Raw genomic sequence first — 12591 nt, 5'->3', positions numbered from 1 at the left:
GCTGGCCTGCTGGCCTGCTGGCCGGCCAGGAACGACCAGGACCGGGATTATTTCCAGAGGGCGAGCGCTTTTGAACAAGTAAAACAACTCGAATGTAGCCATTGCTGCCTCATTTTGTGGGGGAGTGGGACACGGGGGGGGACGGGGAGGAAGACCCTCGGACACGGTGGGGGGACGGGGGGAGGGAGACCCTCGGACACGGTGGAGGGACGCGGGGGGGAGACGCTCGGACACGGTGGGGGACGGGGAGGGAGACGCTCGGACACGGTGGAGGGACGCGGGGTGAGACGCTCGCACACGGTGGGAGACGGGGAGGGAGACCCTCGGACACGGTGGAGGGACGCGGCGGGGAGACCGTCGGACACGGTTGGGGCACGTGGAGGGAGCCCCTCGGACATCGTAGGGGACAGGGAGGGAGACCCTCGGACACCGTGGGGAGGCGGGGGGGGTGGGGAAGGGGACCTTCGGTCACGGTAGGGGAGGGATCAGAGCCGGCGCGCGTCCCACGGGCCGCCTAATCCTTTCCAAAGGCACCTGCCCCGACCCCGCTGGACAGGAGCTTTTCCGTCCGCTGGATTTAATCACCACCCACTCCCGGTTCCACGTTCCCCTTTAAGTGGGACCGGCGCGGAGTGAGGACAGCAAGGAGCTGGATAGCGATTGGCCCGCCGGTGCTGCGAGTCGGCAGCACGATTGGCTGCGGCTCCGGGCCCGGGCAGCATGGCCCCGCGGGACTGGTCACGGACCTCAGAGCCCGCCCTCCGCACTGTCGACGCAGCCCGGGTCGCGTGGGGGAAGGGCCGCGGGCTGCAGGGGCGGGCGTGCTCCGGCAACATGGCGGAGGCGGGCCTCGCCCAGATCCCCGATGTGGACATCGACTCCGAAGGCGTCTTCAAGTACGTGCTGATTCGAGTCCGTGCGGCGCCGCCCTCCGGGGCCCCGGCCGGGGAGAGCAAAGAGATCGTGCGCGGCTACAAGTGGGCCGAGTACCACGGTGAGAACGGGGCGGGGCCGCCGGCACCTGTGGGCGGGGCTGAGGGCCCGGGGCGGGGCCGCCGGCGTCTGTGGGCGGGGCCGGCCACAGCTGTGGGCAGGGCTGAGGGCCCGGGGCGGGGCTGCCGGCACCTGTGGGCGGGGCTGAGGGCCCGGGGCGGGGCCGCCGGCGTCTGTGGGCGGGGCCGGCCACAGCTGTGGGCAGGGCTGAGGGCCCGGGGCGGGGCTGCCGGCATCTGTGGGCGGGGCTGAGGGGGCATAGCAGGAGGTGACCCTGTACCAGGTCTAGTCTTGGGCTGACCCAGAAAACTCAGGGTCCTGGAGGGCAAGGGGCTGCCAGGACCTAACCCCTGTCTCGTAGTCCCAGCGCCCCGGCCGCCCCCTCCTCCCTTATCATCGGGTCCCAGCCTGGAGCGGCTCCTCTCCTGGTGAAGGAGCTGCTCAGAGCTGGGGCTTCAGACGCTCTGGCCCTCCGAGGACCACTGTGCTGAGCCACCTTCCCCATCCCAGCCGACATCTTCGACAAGGTATCGGGCGAGATGCAGAAGAAGGGCTATGGCTGCGAGTGCTTGGGAGGCGGGCGCATCTCCCACCAGAGCCAGGACAAGAAGATCCACGTGTACGGCTACTCCATGGTGAGCCTGCAGCCCTGGGCCTGAGCGGCCAAGGGCCCCGGTTCTGGCTGTGAGAGACGCACCCTGCGAGCTGCCTGACCCGCTTTCAAAAGCATCCACTGCCCCACATGGAGACCCAGGGTGCCGGGGTCCCCTGACCCATCTCAGCTGTAGAACCCTGGCTCCAGGGCCTGTAGCTCCCCCATTCTCCACAAGGCATGTTTCCACCCCAAGAGGCCTGGCTGGGCTGTGGCTGTCCTCCGGCTCTCTGAGGCAGTCAGCACTGGGGTGACACTCAGAGGCCCCTCACTCTACCTTCACCAAGTTGCCAGTGGATACACAGGGGCACTTACGCAGCCTTTCTTGGCACCTGGAATAGCCTGGGCCTCGGGCTAGCAGGCCCACTGTCAAGGTCTGCTCACCTTGGGAGCCCCATTTCCCCAGAAGAACTCCCTGGGGGGTCAGGGGTGACAGTGTTCGGCTCCACCCTGGGGCCCCTCCTGGAGCTGGCTCCTGGGTGTCAGTGCTGACGGGACACCCAGAGCCAGGGCAGGGCTGTAAGAGCTGCCTTCTCTCTTTAGGGTTACGGTCGCGCCCAGCACTCCGTCTCCACCGAGAAGATCAAAGCCAGGTACCCTGACTACGAGGTCACCTGGGCGGACGATGGTTACTGAGACCCTCCTGAGCCCACTCAGAACTCTGCCCTCGAGGCCCCGTCCCAAGGAGCTGGGCTGCACTCCCTGGCACTGTGCCACCCTGGCTGGGCCTCAGAGACGGACATCAGCCTGGCCCAGCGCCTGGGTTGACCTCACCCATGGAAATTAAAAGCGTTGTCACTCCTGCTGGTCTCTAGATGCTGTGTGTCTTGGCTTCTCTGCCCCTAGTCACTCCTCCGGACCCCTGACTAGAGCGGGTGGGTAGCAGAGAGGCAGAGGAAGCCCTGGGGGCAGTGGGTCCCCTCCTGGCTGCCCCTCACCCAGGAGGCCAAGGGAGTGGCAGTGCACACTCAGCCCTGTGGGGTCTGATCGGGGCCCCTGAGCTGCTGCCTGGTTTATGGCCTGATTGCTCCTCCACACGGCTGCTGTCCCCAAGGACATCTGGGAGGAGGCCCAACAAGCCCTTGCACAAGGAGCTAGCACCTGGTCCACTGGGCTGGCTCAGGCAGGGGTGCCATCCCAGTGTGTGAGGCAGGTCAGCTGACATCAGTGTCCCCAAGTGATCTGCCAGCTGAGGTCACACGTGAAGTGGCCCACCACTCTCTGCTTCCAAGATCAGGTCCCGTGGCCCTTGCCCTGCAGCCACCTGCTCCCACTCAAACTGAACAGGCAGGGCCTCAGACTCGGAGCTGGGAGCCCCTCTCCCAGGACGCTCCTCCCCTCTTCTCGGTGCAGGGCTGTGCGGGGGTGGGCTGTGGGGAGTGCAAGTGGCATGGGGGGAGGGCAGAGCCAGGCGCAGCTGAGGTACGGCTATCCCCGTGGCTCGCCATGAGCGTGGGTGCCCCTCGTCGCAGCTGCCATCTTGTTGTGTGCGTCTCCTGTGAGCTTGCTGGGGCGTCACGGTGGCCTCTCCAGGCAGGTGCTATCATGACCGCCATTTACAGATGAGAAACAGGCTCGGTGAGACAGGCTCCCGAGGTCCCACAGTCGTAAACTGCAGGCAGAGCCTGTTCTGTACCCTCCACTGGGGGTCTGTGTGGGGAGAACCAGAGGCCCCAGGCTCATCTGGACCCTGTGCCTGGCAGCGCCCGGCCCATGCTGCTCAGGACAGTTGTCAGTGAATAAATGAGCATCGTTTATAAGTGAGTAAGCAAAAGGAGCCCACAGACTGAGGGACACAGAAGGATGACGCCCAGGTTGCTAGGGGCCCCCGAGGCAGGGCAGCGGTTTGCCCATGCTGGGCTCCTGTTCACAGCCCCATGGGGACTGAGGCCCAAGAGAAGTGGCTGCCACCCCAGCACTGCCTCCATGGGGGCCCCCACCAGGGCCTGACCTTCGGTCTGAAGGAGCTGGGCAGGTGGGAGCCAGCCCAGGCCAGGGGCCCCTCTCCTGGATGCATTTACAGCCGGATGTTCATGCTTGTCAGCACAGGGTGGGGCTCGCTGAGGGGCCACAGGTACAGAAGGGGCCAAGCCCCCACTCTCCAGTTAGAGCAGAGTCAGCCTGCAGGGCCACGGGCTGAAAACCTGGCAAAGTCCCCACCAGGCTGCCCCTCAGGAAGCACTGGCCCTCGGCCCCACTCCCTCTGGCCTCACACCATGCCTCTGCCTGGCCACCTCCTGCCTGGCCTGGTCCTGCTGTTGGGTGAGTCGTCGGGTCCGGCTCCTGAGTCAGGGCCGGCCAGGGGCTCAGGTGCTGGGCCTCCAGGGAAGGGGTGGTGCAAGGCCCACACCGATCCCTTGGGGTCCTGGGGTTGTCCCACGGGGGAAGGGGCAAGAGTTCTGCTTTCCCTGGCCCCAGTCTCCACCCAGGCCCCCAGGCAAGAGGGCCCTGTAGGCAGATGCTAGTCTGCCGCTCTGGGACGGATGGAGCCTGAGAGTCCTGAACCACCCACTGATCCATTCCTTTGGGGGGCACCCTCCTGGCAGCCCCTCCAATTCCCTGCTGGGCTCCTGCTCCCTTCCCCAGGAGGTCTCCCGTGGCGGGGGCCTGTGGTCCCGCACATGCCCACATCCCCCATCCTGACTTGCAGCAGCCTCTCTGGGGCCAGAGGTGCTCTGCTTGGCCCTGACAGGGTGCCCCCAGCTGGCAGCTCTCTGTGGGTCCCAGGCCCCCCAACCACGGACCCAGACCCCTCCCTGCCCAACCTCCTGGCCTGGGCCACAAAGCAGGGTGACCAACCTTCTGGGCTGCCCTGGTCTGAGGGGTTTCTGGAACATGGGACAGTCTCAGGCAAACCAGGATGGGATGGTCACCCTGCCCCAGGCCACCTGGTTGTCTCTTTGCTGGCAGTAGGGTCCCCAGGCTGGGCCTGGGTCCCCAACCACTGCAGGACCCCCAGCAAGGCTGTGTGCAACTTCGTGTGTGACTGCAGGGACTGCTCCGACGAGATGCAGTGTGGTGAGCCAGGGCTGGGGGCAGTGGGCAGGGCCAGTCCCCTGTGGGCAGCTCACCTGACCACCCGCTCTCCCAGGTTACCACAGGGCCTCACCCACCCAGGGCACCCCCTTCGTCTGCGACTTCGAGCAGGACTCCTGTGGCTGGCGGGACATCAGCACCTCCGGCTACAGCTGGCTCCGAGACCGGGCAGGAGCTGCACTGGAGGGTCCAGGGCCGCGCGTGGACCACACTCTTGGCACCGACCTGGGTGAGGCCTGGGGGGGTCTCCATGCCACCCCCTTGGCTCTTTGCTTCCTGCCCCGTCTCCTGATCTCTCGGCCCACCAGGCTGGTACGTGGCTGTTGGCACCCACCAGGGGAAGGAGGCATCCACCGCAGCCCTGCGCTCCCCAACCCTGCACGAGGCAGCCCCCACCTGTGAGCTGAGGCTCTGGTACCACGTGGCCTCTGGAGGTGCATGCCCAGGACCCACAACCCGGGTCGGGGGCTCAGAGGGGAGAGACCAGGAAAGGAAGGGAGGCTGCTGCAGACTCGGCGGGCTTCCCAAGGGAGGGGCAAGGTGTCCTGGGACAGGGCACAGCCAGCAGGCTGGAGCCACCGGGGGCCTAAGCTGCCCCGGGGCCCCCTGCTGCAGATGTGGCTGAGCTGCAGCTGGAGCTGACCCACAGCGCCGAGACACTGACCCTGTGGCAGAGCTCCGGGCCCTGGGGCCCAGGCTGGCAAGAGCTGGTGGTAGCCACCGGCCGCATCCAGGGCGACTTCCGAGTGAGCTGGGGGCTGGCCTGGATGGTGGGGGCAGCAGGGAGGGTCTGAGCCCTGACCAAGGTCCTAAGGGCCCCGTTCTCTTCAGGTAACCTTCTCTGCCACCCGAAATGCCACCCACAGGGGCACTGTGGCCTTGGACGACGTGGCCTTCTGGGGCTGTGGACTGCCTAGTAAGGCCCCTGTGTGGTGGACCCACACCTAGGGGGCAGTGGGTTAGCAGGAGCCCCTCACTGCTTTCTCCCAGCTCAGATGGTCTTGAGCCTCCCCTACAGCTGCCCCGGCCCCTGGGTCTTGGGGCCACGGTAATGGGTTAACCCTCCCCCACCCTAGCCCCCCAGTCGCGCTGCCCCCTGGGCCATCACCATTGCCAGAACAAGGCCTGCGTGGAGCCCCACCAGCTGTGTGACGGCGAGGACAACTGTGGGGACGGTTCAGATGAGGACACTCCCACCTGCAGTGAGCCGGCCTGGGGGCTGCAGAATCATCCAGAGAATCCGGGAGGGCCTGTCCCTTGGTGCGGTCCTTCTTGGGGGGATAGCTAGTGTCCACCTGGAGCTGGAGCCATACGGCCTGGGACCTAGGAAAGAGGCCCAGCTCGGTGGCCTGAGCCGCACTTCCCACCCTAGGCCACCACATGGCCACCAACTTTGAGACGGGCCTGGGCCTGTGGAACCATTCGGAGGGCTGGGCCCGGAACCACAGCGCCAGCGGCCCCCAATGCCCTGCCTGGCCACGCCGCGACCACAGCAGGAACAGTGCGCAGGGTGAGGCCCACCGGGGACCCCTGGCTGCTGCCCCAGCCCACAACACCCGCAGCCACCCCGGCCCACGCCTGCTGTCTCCCCAGGCTCCTTCCTGGTCTCCGTGGCTGAGCCCAGCACCCCCGCTATCCTCTCCAGCCCCGAGTTCCAAGCCTCAGGCCCCCACAACTGCTCGGTGAGGCAGGCAGAGGGGGGGATGCAGGGTTGCCTGTCCCTGCTGCCTGGGCCCCAGAGAGTCTCCATTGATCCTGGGTCCCTTTGCAGCTCATCTTCTATCACTACCTGCACGGCTCCGAGGCCAGCAGCCTCCAGCTGCTCCTGCAGAGCCAGAGCCCTGGCGCCCCTCGGGCCCCCGTCCTGCTGCGCAGGCGCCACGGAGAGCTGGGGGCCGCCTGGGTCCGAGACCGGGTTGACATCCAGAGCAAGCACCCCTTCCGGGTGAGGCCGGCGAGGGCAGTGGTGGGGGGAGGCAGGGAGGTCCGGGCGTCCGAGAGTAGGGGAAGGGAGCTCAGGGGCCGGGCATGGGGCTGGCCAGGCTGTCTCAGCAGGAGGCCGGCTGGCTTGTCTAGGAGCTGTGGGAACAGGCGGGAGGGAAGGAGGAGCCCCTCCTGAGGGCTGTGGGGGTGGTGACGGAGAGTGTCCAGTGACAGACGACGTAGACGGTGTGGGTCGACGGGGAGACGGCGTGAGGGAGCAGACCGCAGGGATGACAGAGGGGTGCTGGGGCGCCCCCTGAGCCCCCTCTGCCCTCAGATCCTTCTGGCTGGGCAGACAGGGCCAGGGGGCGTCGTGGGCCTGGATGACCTCATCCTGTCGGACCACTGCAAACCAGTCCCTGGTGAGCCTGCTAAGCCCCTCCCTGCCAGGAGAAGCACAGCACCCCCCACCTCCACTACCCCAGCCTGACCCCAGTTCTGCCCCCACAGTGGTGTCTGGCCTGCCTCCGGGGCTCTGGGCCCCAGCACCCTGGCCCCAGCCGCCCAGCCTGCAGCCCCGGGATTTTTGCGAACCAGGACATCTCTCCTGTGGGGAACTGTGTGTCCCCCCGGAGCAGCTCTGTGACTTCCAGCAGCAGTGCATAGGGGGCGAGGACGAGCAGGAATGTGGTGAGGGGCAGTCAGAGCCCGGCGGGGTTCCTCCCTTCCTCCAGACACTCCCCACTGCAAGAGCTGAGTGGGGGCCCTGCTGTTGCAGGCACCACGGACTTTGAATCCCCCACGGCTGGGGGCTGGGAGGACGCCAGCGTGGGGCGGCTGCAGTGGGGGCATCTCCTGGCCCAGGAGAGCCGAGGCCCTAGCACCGATGCCAGCGGGGCTGCTGCTGGTGAGGCCCGAGTCCCCCACCCAGGGCAGCCTGGAGCCTGCCTGTGAGATGCACCCCAGAGGGGTTCCCCGCCCTGCCTCTTTTCACTAGGGAGGGGCTCTGAGTTGGGGGTCCCTGGAAGGAATGGGCTCTGAGTGACTTCGCTCTTCCCCAGGGCACTTCCTGTCCATGCAGAGGGCCTGGGGGCAGCTGAGAGCAGAGGCCCGGGTCCTCACACCCGCCCTGGGCCCCTCAGGCCCCCACTGTGAACTCCACATGGCTTACTACTTTCAGAGTCACCCGCAAGGTACCGCCATCCCTCCGGACCTCTGCCCAGCCCTGGGGCTAGTGAGAGCTCCCATGGTGTGCCCTGAAGGTGGGGGGGGGGGTCAGGCCGGGTGACCCACGGCGGCCCCCTCGGCAGGCTTCCTGGCGCTGGTCGTGGTGGAGGACGGCCACCGCGAGTTGGTGTGGCAGGCCCCGAGCAGCAGCCGTGGAAGCTGGAAGGTGGACACGGTCCTTCTTGGGGCACGCCGCCGGCCCTTCCGGGTGAGGAAGGCAGCCTGGGGTGTGGGGCACAGAGCCAGTCCTGACTTAACAGCCCCAACTTAACAGCCCCCTCCTCATGCCCCCCATGAAGCTGGAGTTTGTCGGCCTGGTGGACTTGGACGGCCCTGGGCAGCAGGGCGCCGGGGTAGACAATGTGATCATGAAGGACTGCAGCTCCACAGTGGCCAGCAAGACAGACACAGGTCCTTCCCGTCGCTCCCAGTCCCCACCCAGGGGCCTCCCACCCAGACTACCTGGAGGGGTCCCGGGGCGCCCCCACTCCCAAGGACGTCTCCCCACCCTGTCAGGACTCAGGAGGGGTGCGGGGCTGGGGCGGAATGTGCTGACCCCACAGCCCCACCCCCAGAGGTCTCCTGTAACTTTGAGCGGGACACGTGCGGCTGGCACACCGGCCACCTCACAGATGCCCACTGGCGCCGGATGGAGAGCCGTGGCCCTGGGTATGATCACACCACAGGCCAAGGTAGAATGGGGCGCCCAGACCGGGGGGGGCAGCTCCCAGACTGGGGGGACTCCCATACCCCGGGGGGCACTCAGAGGGAGGTTCTCAGCTCAGGGGGCTCCCAGACATGGGGATGGGGGCACCACTCTCACACTGGGCCGTGCCCTCCTGGAGCCTGGTGTATCTGCAGCTCACCCCTGAGTCCCCCCTGCAGGCTACTTCATGCTCCTGGACCCCACAGATCCCCCAGCCCGGGGCCTTGGTGCCCACCTGCTCACCCAGCCCCAGGTGCCGGCGGCCCCTCAGCAGTGTCTCTCCTTCTGGTACCACCTCTACGGGCCCCAGGTCGGTAAGTGACCCCGCAGGGCTTCGAGGTCTGTCTCTTGGCCCCTCAGGGGCTCTGGAGGGGGCGGGAAGCCATCAGAAGTTGGGGTCTGGCCCCCTCCAAACCCCGCCCTCCCTCTAGGGACACTGCGCCTGGTGATGAGACAGGATGGGGAGGCGGACACACTCCTGTGGTCCCGGTCTGGCACCCACGGCAACCGCTGGCATGAGGCCTGGGCCACCCTCCACCACCAGCTGGACTCCGGCACCAAATACCAAGTGAGGTCAGGTGCCCGGGCGGTGGGAGGTAGGGCAAGGCCCCAGCAGGCTGACACCCTCCGCTCCCAGCTGCTGTTCGAGGGCCTCCGGGATGGCTACCACGGCACCATGGCGCTGGACGACGTGGCTGTGCGGCCTGGGCCCTGCTGGGCCCCCAAGCGCTGCTCCTTCGAGGACTCAGCCTGTGGTTTCTCCACTGGGAGCCAGGGCCTCTGGACGCGCCAGGCCAGTGCCACAGGCCACACCGCCTGGGGCCCCCGTGCTGACCACACCACAGAGACAACTCAGGGTGCGGGTCTGGGGAGGAGGCCAAGGGGCTGGGGGCACGGCGGGGGGCCAGGGCAGGCAGGCTGACCCTGGCACCTCCTAGGGCACTACATGGTAGTGGACATGAGCCCACAGGCCCTGCCCCGTGGCCACGTGGCCTCCCTGACCTCAGAGGAGCACAGGCCGCTGGCCCAGCCTGCCTGCCTGACCTTCTGGTACCACCTGAGCCTCCAAAACCCAGGTGAGAGGCGGCCGGGAGGAGAGGTTGAGGGGTCCCCACAGGCCCTGTGCCAAAGCCACCTGGGAGCCCCGACCCCGGCTTGCAGGGGCCCTGAGCGGCCATTCTTCCCCCACCGCTGCTCATCTGGGCGGGTTGCTTGGCGTGGCAGGCACCCTGCAGGTCCACGTGGAGGAGGCCGAGAGGAACCAGGTGCTCAGCATCAGCGCCCACGGAGGGTTTGCCTGGCGCCTGGGCAGCGTGGACGTGCAGGCTGAGCAGACCTGGAGGGTGAGTGCACAGGGTGGGGCCTTCCTCACCCCCAAGGGCTCCAGACTGGGCGTGAGGCTACCCTGCCCCCATCTGCCCAGGTGGTGTTTGAGGCAGTGGCCGCCGGCGTGGAGCGCTCCTACATCGCTCTGGACGACCTGCTCCTCCAGGATGGGCCCTGCCCTCGGCCAGGTGGGAGCCCCCTGCCAGGCCCCAGGACCCGCTATGGCTCATGGGCGGTACCAGTTCCGTGCCAACCCCAAGACGCTTGGCCTGGCCCCAGCCCCCAGCAGGGATGGTGCCCCAGGGATGGGGGGGCAGAGGCAGCACTGCTCACTGCCCGCATCTTGCAGCTTCCTGTGACTTTGAGGCTGGCCTGTGTGGCTGGAGCCATCTGCCCTGGCCCGGCCTGGGCGGGTACAGCTGGGACTGGAGCAGTGGAGCCACACCCTCCCGCTACCCCCAGCCCCCCGTGGACCACACCCTGGGCACGGACGCAGGTGGGTCTGAGCTGGGGAAGGGGTCCCAGACACACACACACCCAGGGGCACATGCCCGGCCCCAACCTGGTGCAACCAGCCTGGCTCATTCAGGTTCCCATCAGGGTCAGAGGCCACAGAGCCGGGGCGCAGCTCCGTCTGGTCAGCCAGGCACGCACCCTCTCTCGTTCCCAGGCCACTTTGCTTTCTTCGAAACCGGCGTGCTGGGCCCTGGGGGCCGGGCAGCCTGGCTGCGCAGTCAGCCTCTGCCCGCCACCAAGGCCTCCTGCCTCCGCTTCTGGTACCTCGTGGGCTTTCCTGAGCACTTCTGTGAGTCGGGCCAGCGTGGGCTGCCTGGGCAGCGGGCGGAGCAGGGCCCAGGGGCAGCCTCGTCACACGCTGGGTCGAGGACCTGACCCACCCTGGCCCCCTGCTCTCAGACAAGGGCGAGCTGAGGGTGCTCCTGAGCAGTGCCCGGGGCCAGCTGGCCGTGTGGGGTGCTGGCGGGCGCCTGCGGCACCAGTGGCTGGAAAGCCACGTGGAGGTGGCCAGCACCGAGGAGTTCCAGGTGAGGCCAGGCTACACGGGGCCAGGAGGCCTCAGGCGGGGGCCGTCCTCCTCGAGTCTACACAGCCTCTTCTCTCCACCCCCGGTCAGATCGTGTTTGAAGCCACTCTGGGTGGCCAGCCAGCCCTGGGGCCTATTGCCCTGGATGACATTGAGTATCTGGCTGGGCAGCACTGCCAGCTGCCTGCACCCAGCCAAGGTAAGCCCTGCCCAGGCCGGCGGCCCTGCTCTGGGCCTGGGCCTGGGCCTGGGCCTCTGACGGGCTCGGCAGCTTGTGGCCCATGTGGCTGCCAGCAGCCCTGCTCCTGGCCTGAGACGCCAGAAGAGCTGCCAGGGTGGAGCCCTGTACCTCGGCCCATTGTCCCCTCCCTCGGCCCACTGTCCCCTCCCCTCCTGGGCTGGACCATCACTTGTGCCTGGTCCCTCAGGAGCCGTGTCAGCTGGCACTGCCCCCTCCCCAGGCCTCTGCTCCAGGATGGGGCTGGACCCTGGAGGAGGGGCCCAGTCAGACAAGAGACCGCAGCCGGCCCCTTCGTGGAGCACTTGCTGTTGCTGCTGCTTCACCACGAGGGCAGTCCAGCCTGGGGCCATGAGTCCCCAGGTCTGTCGACAGCAGCCACCGGTCTGCCAGGTCCCAGCCTCAGCCTGGAGCCTTGTGTTGGCACAACCGGCGACCCTCCTTTAAAGAGAGTGAACCCCAAAGCCGCTGCGGGTGCAGGGACGGGCCACCCCAGGCATCCTCCTCGGCCTCGGGAGTGGGGCTGACAGGGAGGGCACAAGTCTTGAGGTCATGTGCCCTGCACCCACAGGGAACACGACAATGGCCGTGTCTGTGCCAGCTGTGGTTGGCGGCGCCCTCCTTCTCCTCGTGCTCCTGGTGGTCCTGGGACGGCACTGGCTGTGGAAGAAGGGGGGCTACCCCTTTGAGGGTGAGACGGCGACCGTGACCCCTGGCTTTGACAACATTCTCTTCAACGCGGTAGGAGCCTCTGGGTGGGGACGGGCAGGCAGGAGCCACTGCGCCCGGCCCTTGGCCTGAGTGCGGATAACAGAGAGGGGTGGGACAGGACCCTCCCGGCTGCCCCGCTGCCCACTGGTCACCAAGCTCCTCTCCTCCCCCCTAGGATGGCGTCATCCTGCCGGCGTCAGTCACCAATGACCAGTAGACGACCCAGAGAAGACCCCCACTCCTCACAGGAGCTCCCCCCACCCCCAGGACACACTGAGCCCCCACATCCCCCACCCTACACAGCCAGCCACCTTGGACACGGTCCTCACCCCGACAATAAACACCCTGGCCCATGAGGGCAGCCCCCGCTCACCAGCCGAGATCTGTGCGTCCTGCCTTGCCTGCCAGCAAGAAAGTGGGCTCCTCAGGACCCCAGATCCCACCCAACCTGCCCGAGTGGACTGCTTGGGGGCACCTCCCACGTGTCTCAGTGACTCAGGTGACAGAAAACAGGCAGGCCACACCAGACAGAAACAGGGGCTGGAGGCACCAGGAGGCAGACACAGCAGGACCCTGAGAAGCCAAGGCCCCAAGCAAGGCCGGCACCCCAACACCTGGACCAGCCTGCAGTTCCCAACCGGGTGGGAATCTGAGCCACCCTGTCCAGCCCCGCTGCGCTGGGTGATTCTGCATCGGATTGAGGACAGAGAAACCCCACAGGTGCAGGCAACAGACTG

The 12591-nt window shown here is 67.3% G+C and overlaps 2 protein-coding genes across 2 annotated transcripts; both read left to right on the top strand.

Moving 5' to 3' along the window:
- Positions 1–788: 788 nt before the first annotated feature.
- On the top strand, positions 789–2448 carry PHPT1 (phosphohistidine phosphatase 1). Its single transcript, XM_004423665.3, has 3 exons — positions 789–994; positions 1504–1628; positions 2189–2448. The coding sequence occupies exons 1-3, from the start codon at positions 835–837 to the stop codon at positions 2279–2281; spliced, it is 378 nt and encodes a 125-aa protein (XP_004423722.1). The 5' UTR covers positions 789–834; the 3' UTR covers positions 2282–2448.
- A 1413-nt stretch (positions 2449–3861) lies between these two features.
- On the top strand, positions 3862–12071 carry MAMDC4 (MAM domain containing 4). The gene is given in 28 exon segments (XM_087419600.1): positions 3862–3907; positions 4373–4663; positions 4737–4910; positions 4990–5115; positions 5297–5427; positions 5513–5597; positions 5758–5883; positions 6054–6191; positions 6275–6363; positions 6453–6626; positions 6942–7026; positions 7115–7294; positions 7383–7511; positions 7666–7797; positions 7915–8039; positions 8131–8242; positions 8407–8523; positions 8717–8851; positions 8969–9394; positions 9476–9699; positions 9701–9917; positions 9920–10051; positions 10213–10359; positions 10534–10668; positions 10779–10961; positions 10964–11104; positions 11715–11884; positions 12030–12071. Coding segments are annotated over 28 exon segments (4212 nt in total).
- Positions 12072–12591: the final 520 nt, after the last annotated feature.

The sequence above is a fragment of the Ceratotherium simum genome, chromosome 29, assembly GCF_057802395.1.
Source record: "Ceratotherium simum simum isolate JZ-2026a chromosome 29, ASM5780239v1, whole genome shotgun sequence".
In the NCBI taxonomy this organism is placed as follows: Eukaryota; Metazoa; Chordata; class Mammalia; order Perissodactyla; family Rhinocerotidae; genus Ceratotherium; species Ceratotherium simum.
Note: the sequence above shows the minus strand (reverse complement) of the source record. Positions and strands in the feature narration are given on the sequence as shown.

Bases quoted from the DNA above. Each gene is read 5' to 3' on its own strand.
- PHPT1 (XM_004423665.3), top strand. From the start codon at position 835: ATGGCGGAGGCGGGCCTCGCCCAGATCCCCGATGTGGACATCGACTCC. The intron at 995-1,503 runs GTGAGAACGGGG...TCCCCATCCCAG, and splicing joins CAAGTGGGCCGAGTACCACG to CCGACATCTTCGACAAGGTA. The intron at 1,629-2,188 runs GTGAGCCTGCAG...TTCTCTCTTTAG, and splicing joins ACGTGTACGGCTACTCCATG to GGTTACGGTCGCGCCCAGCA.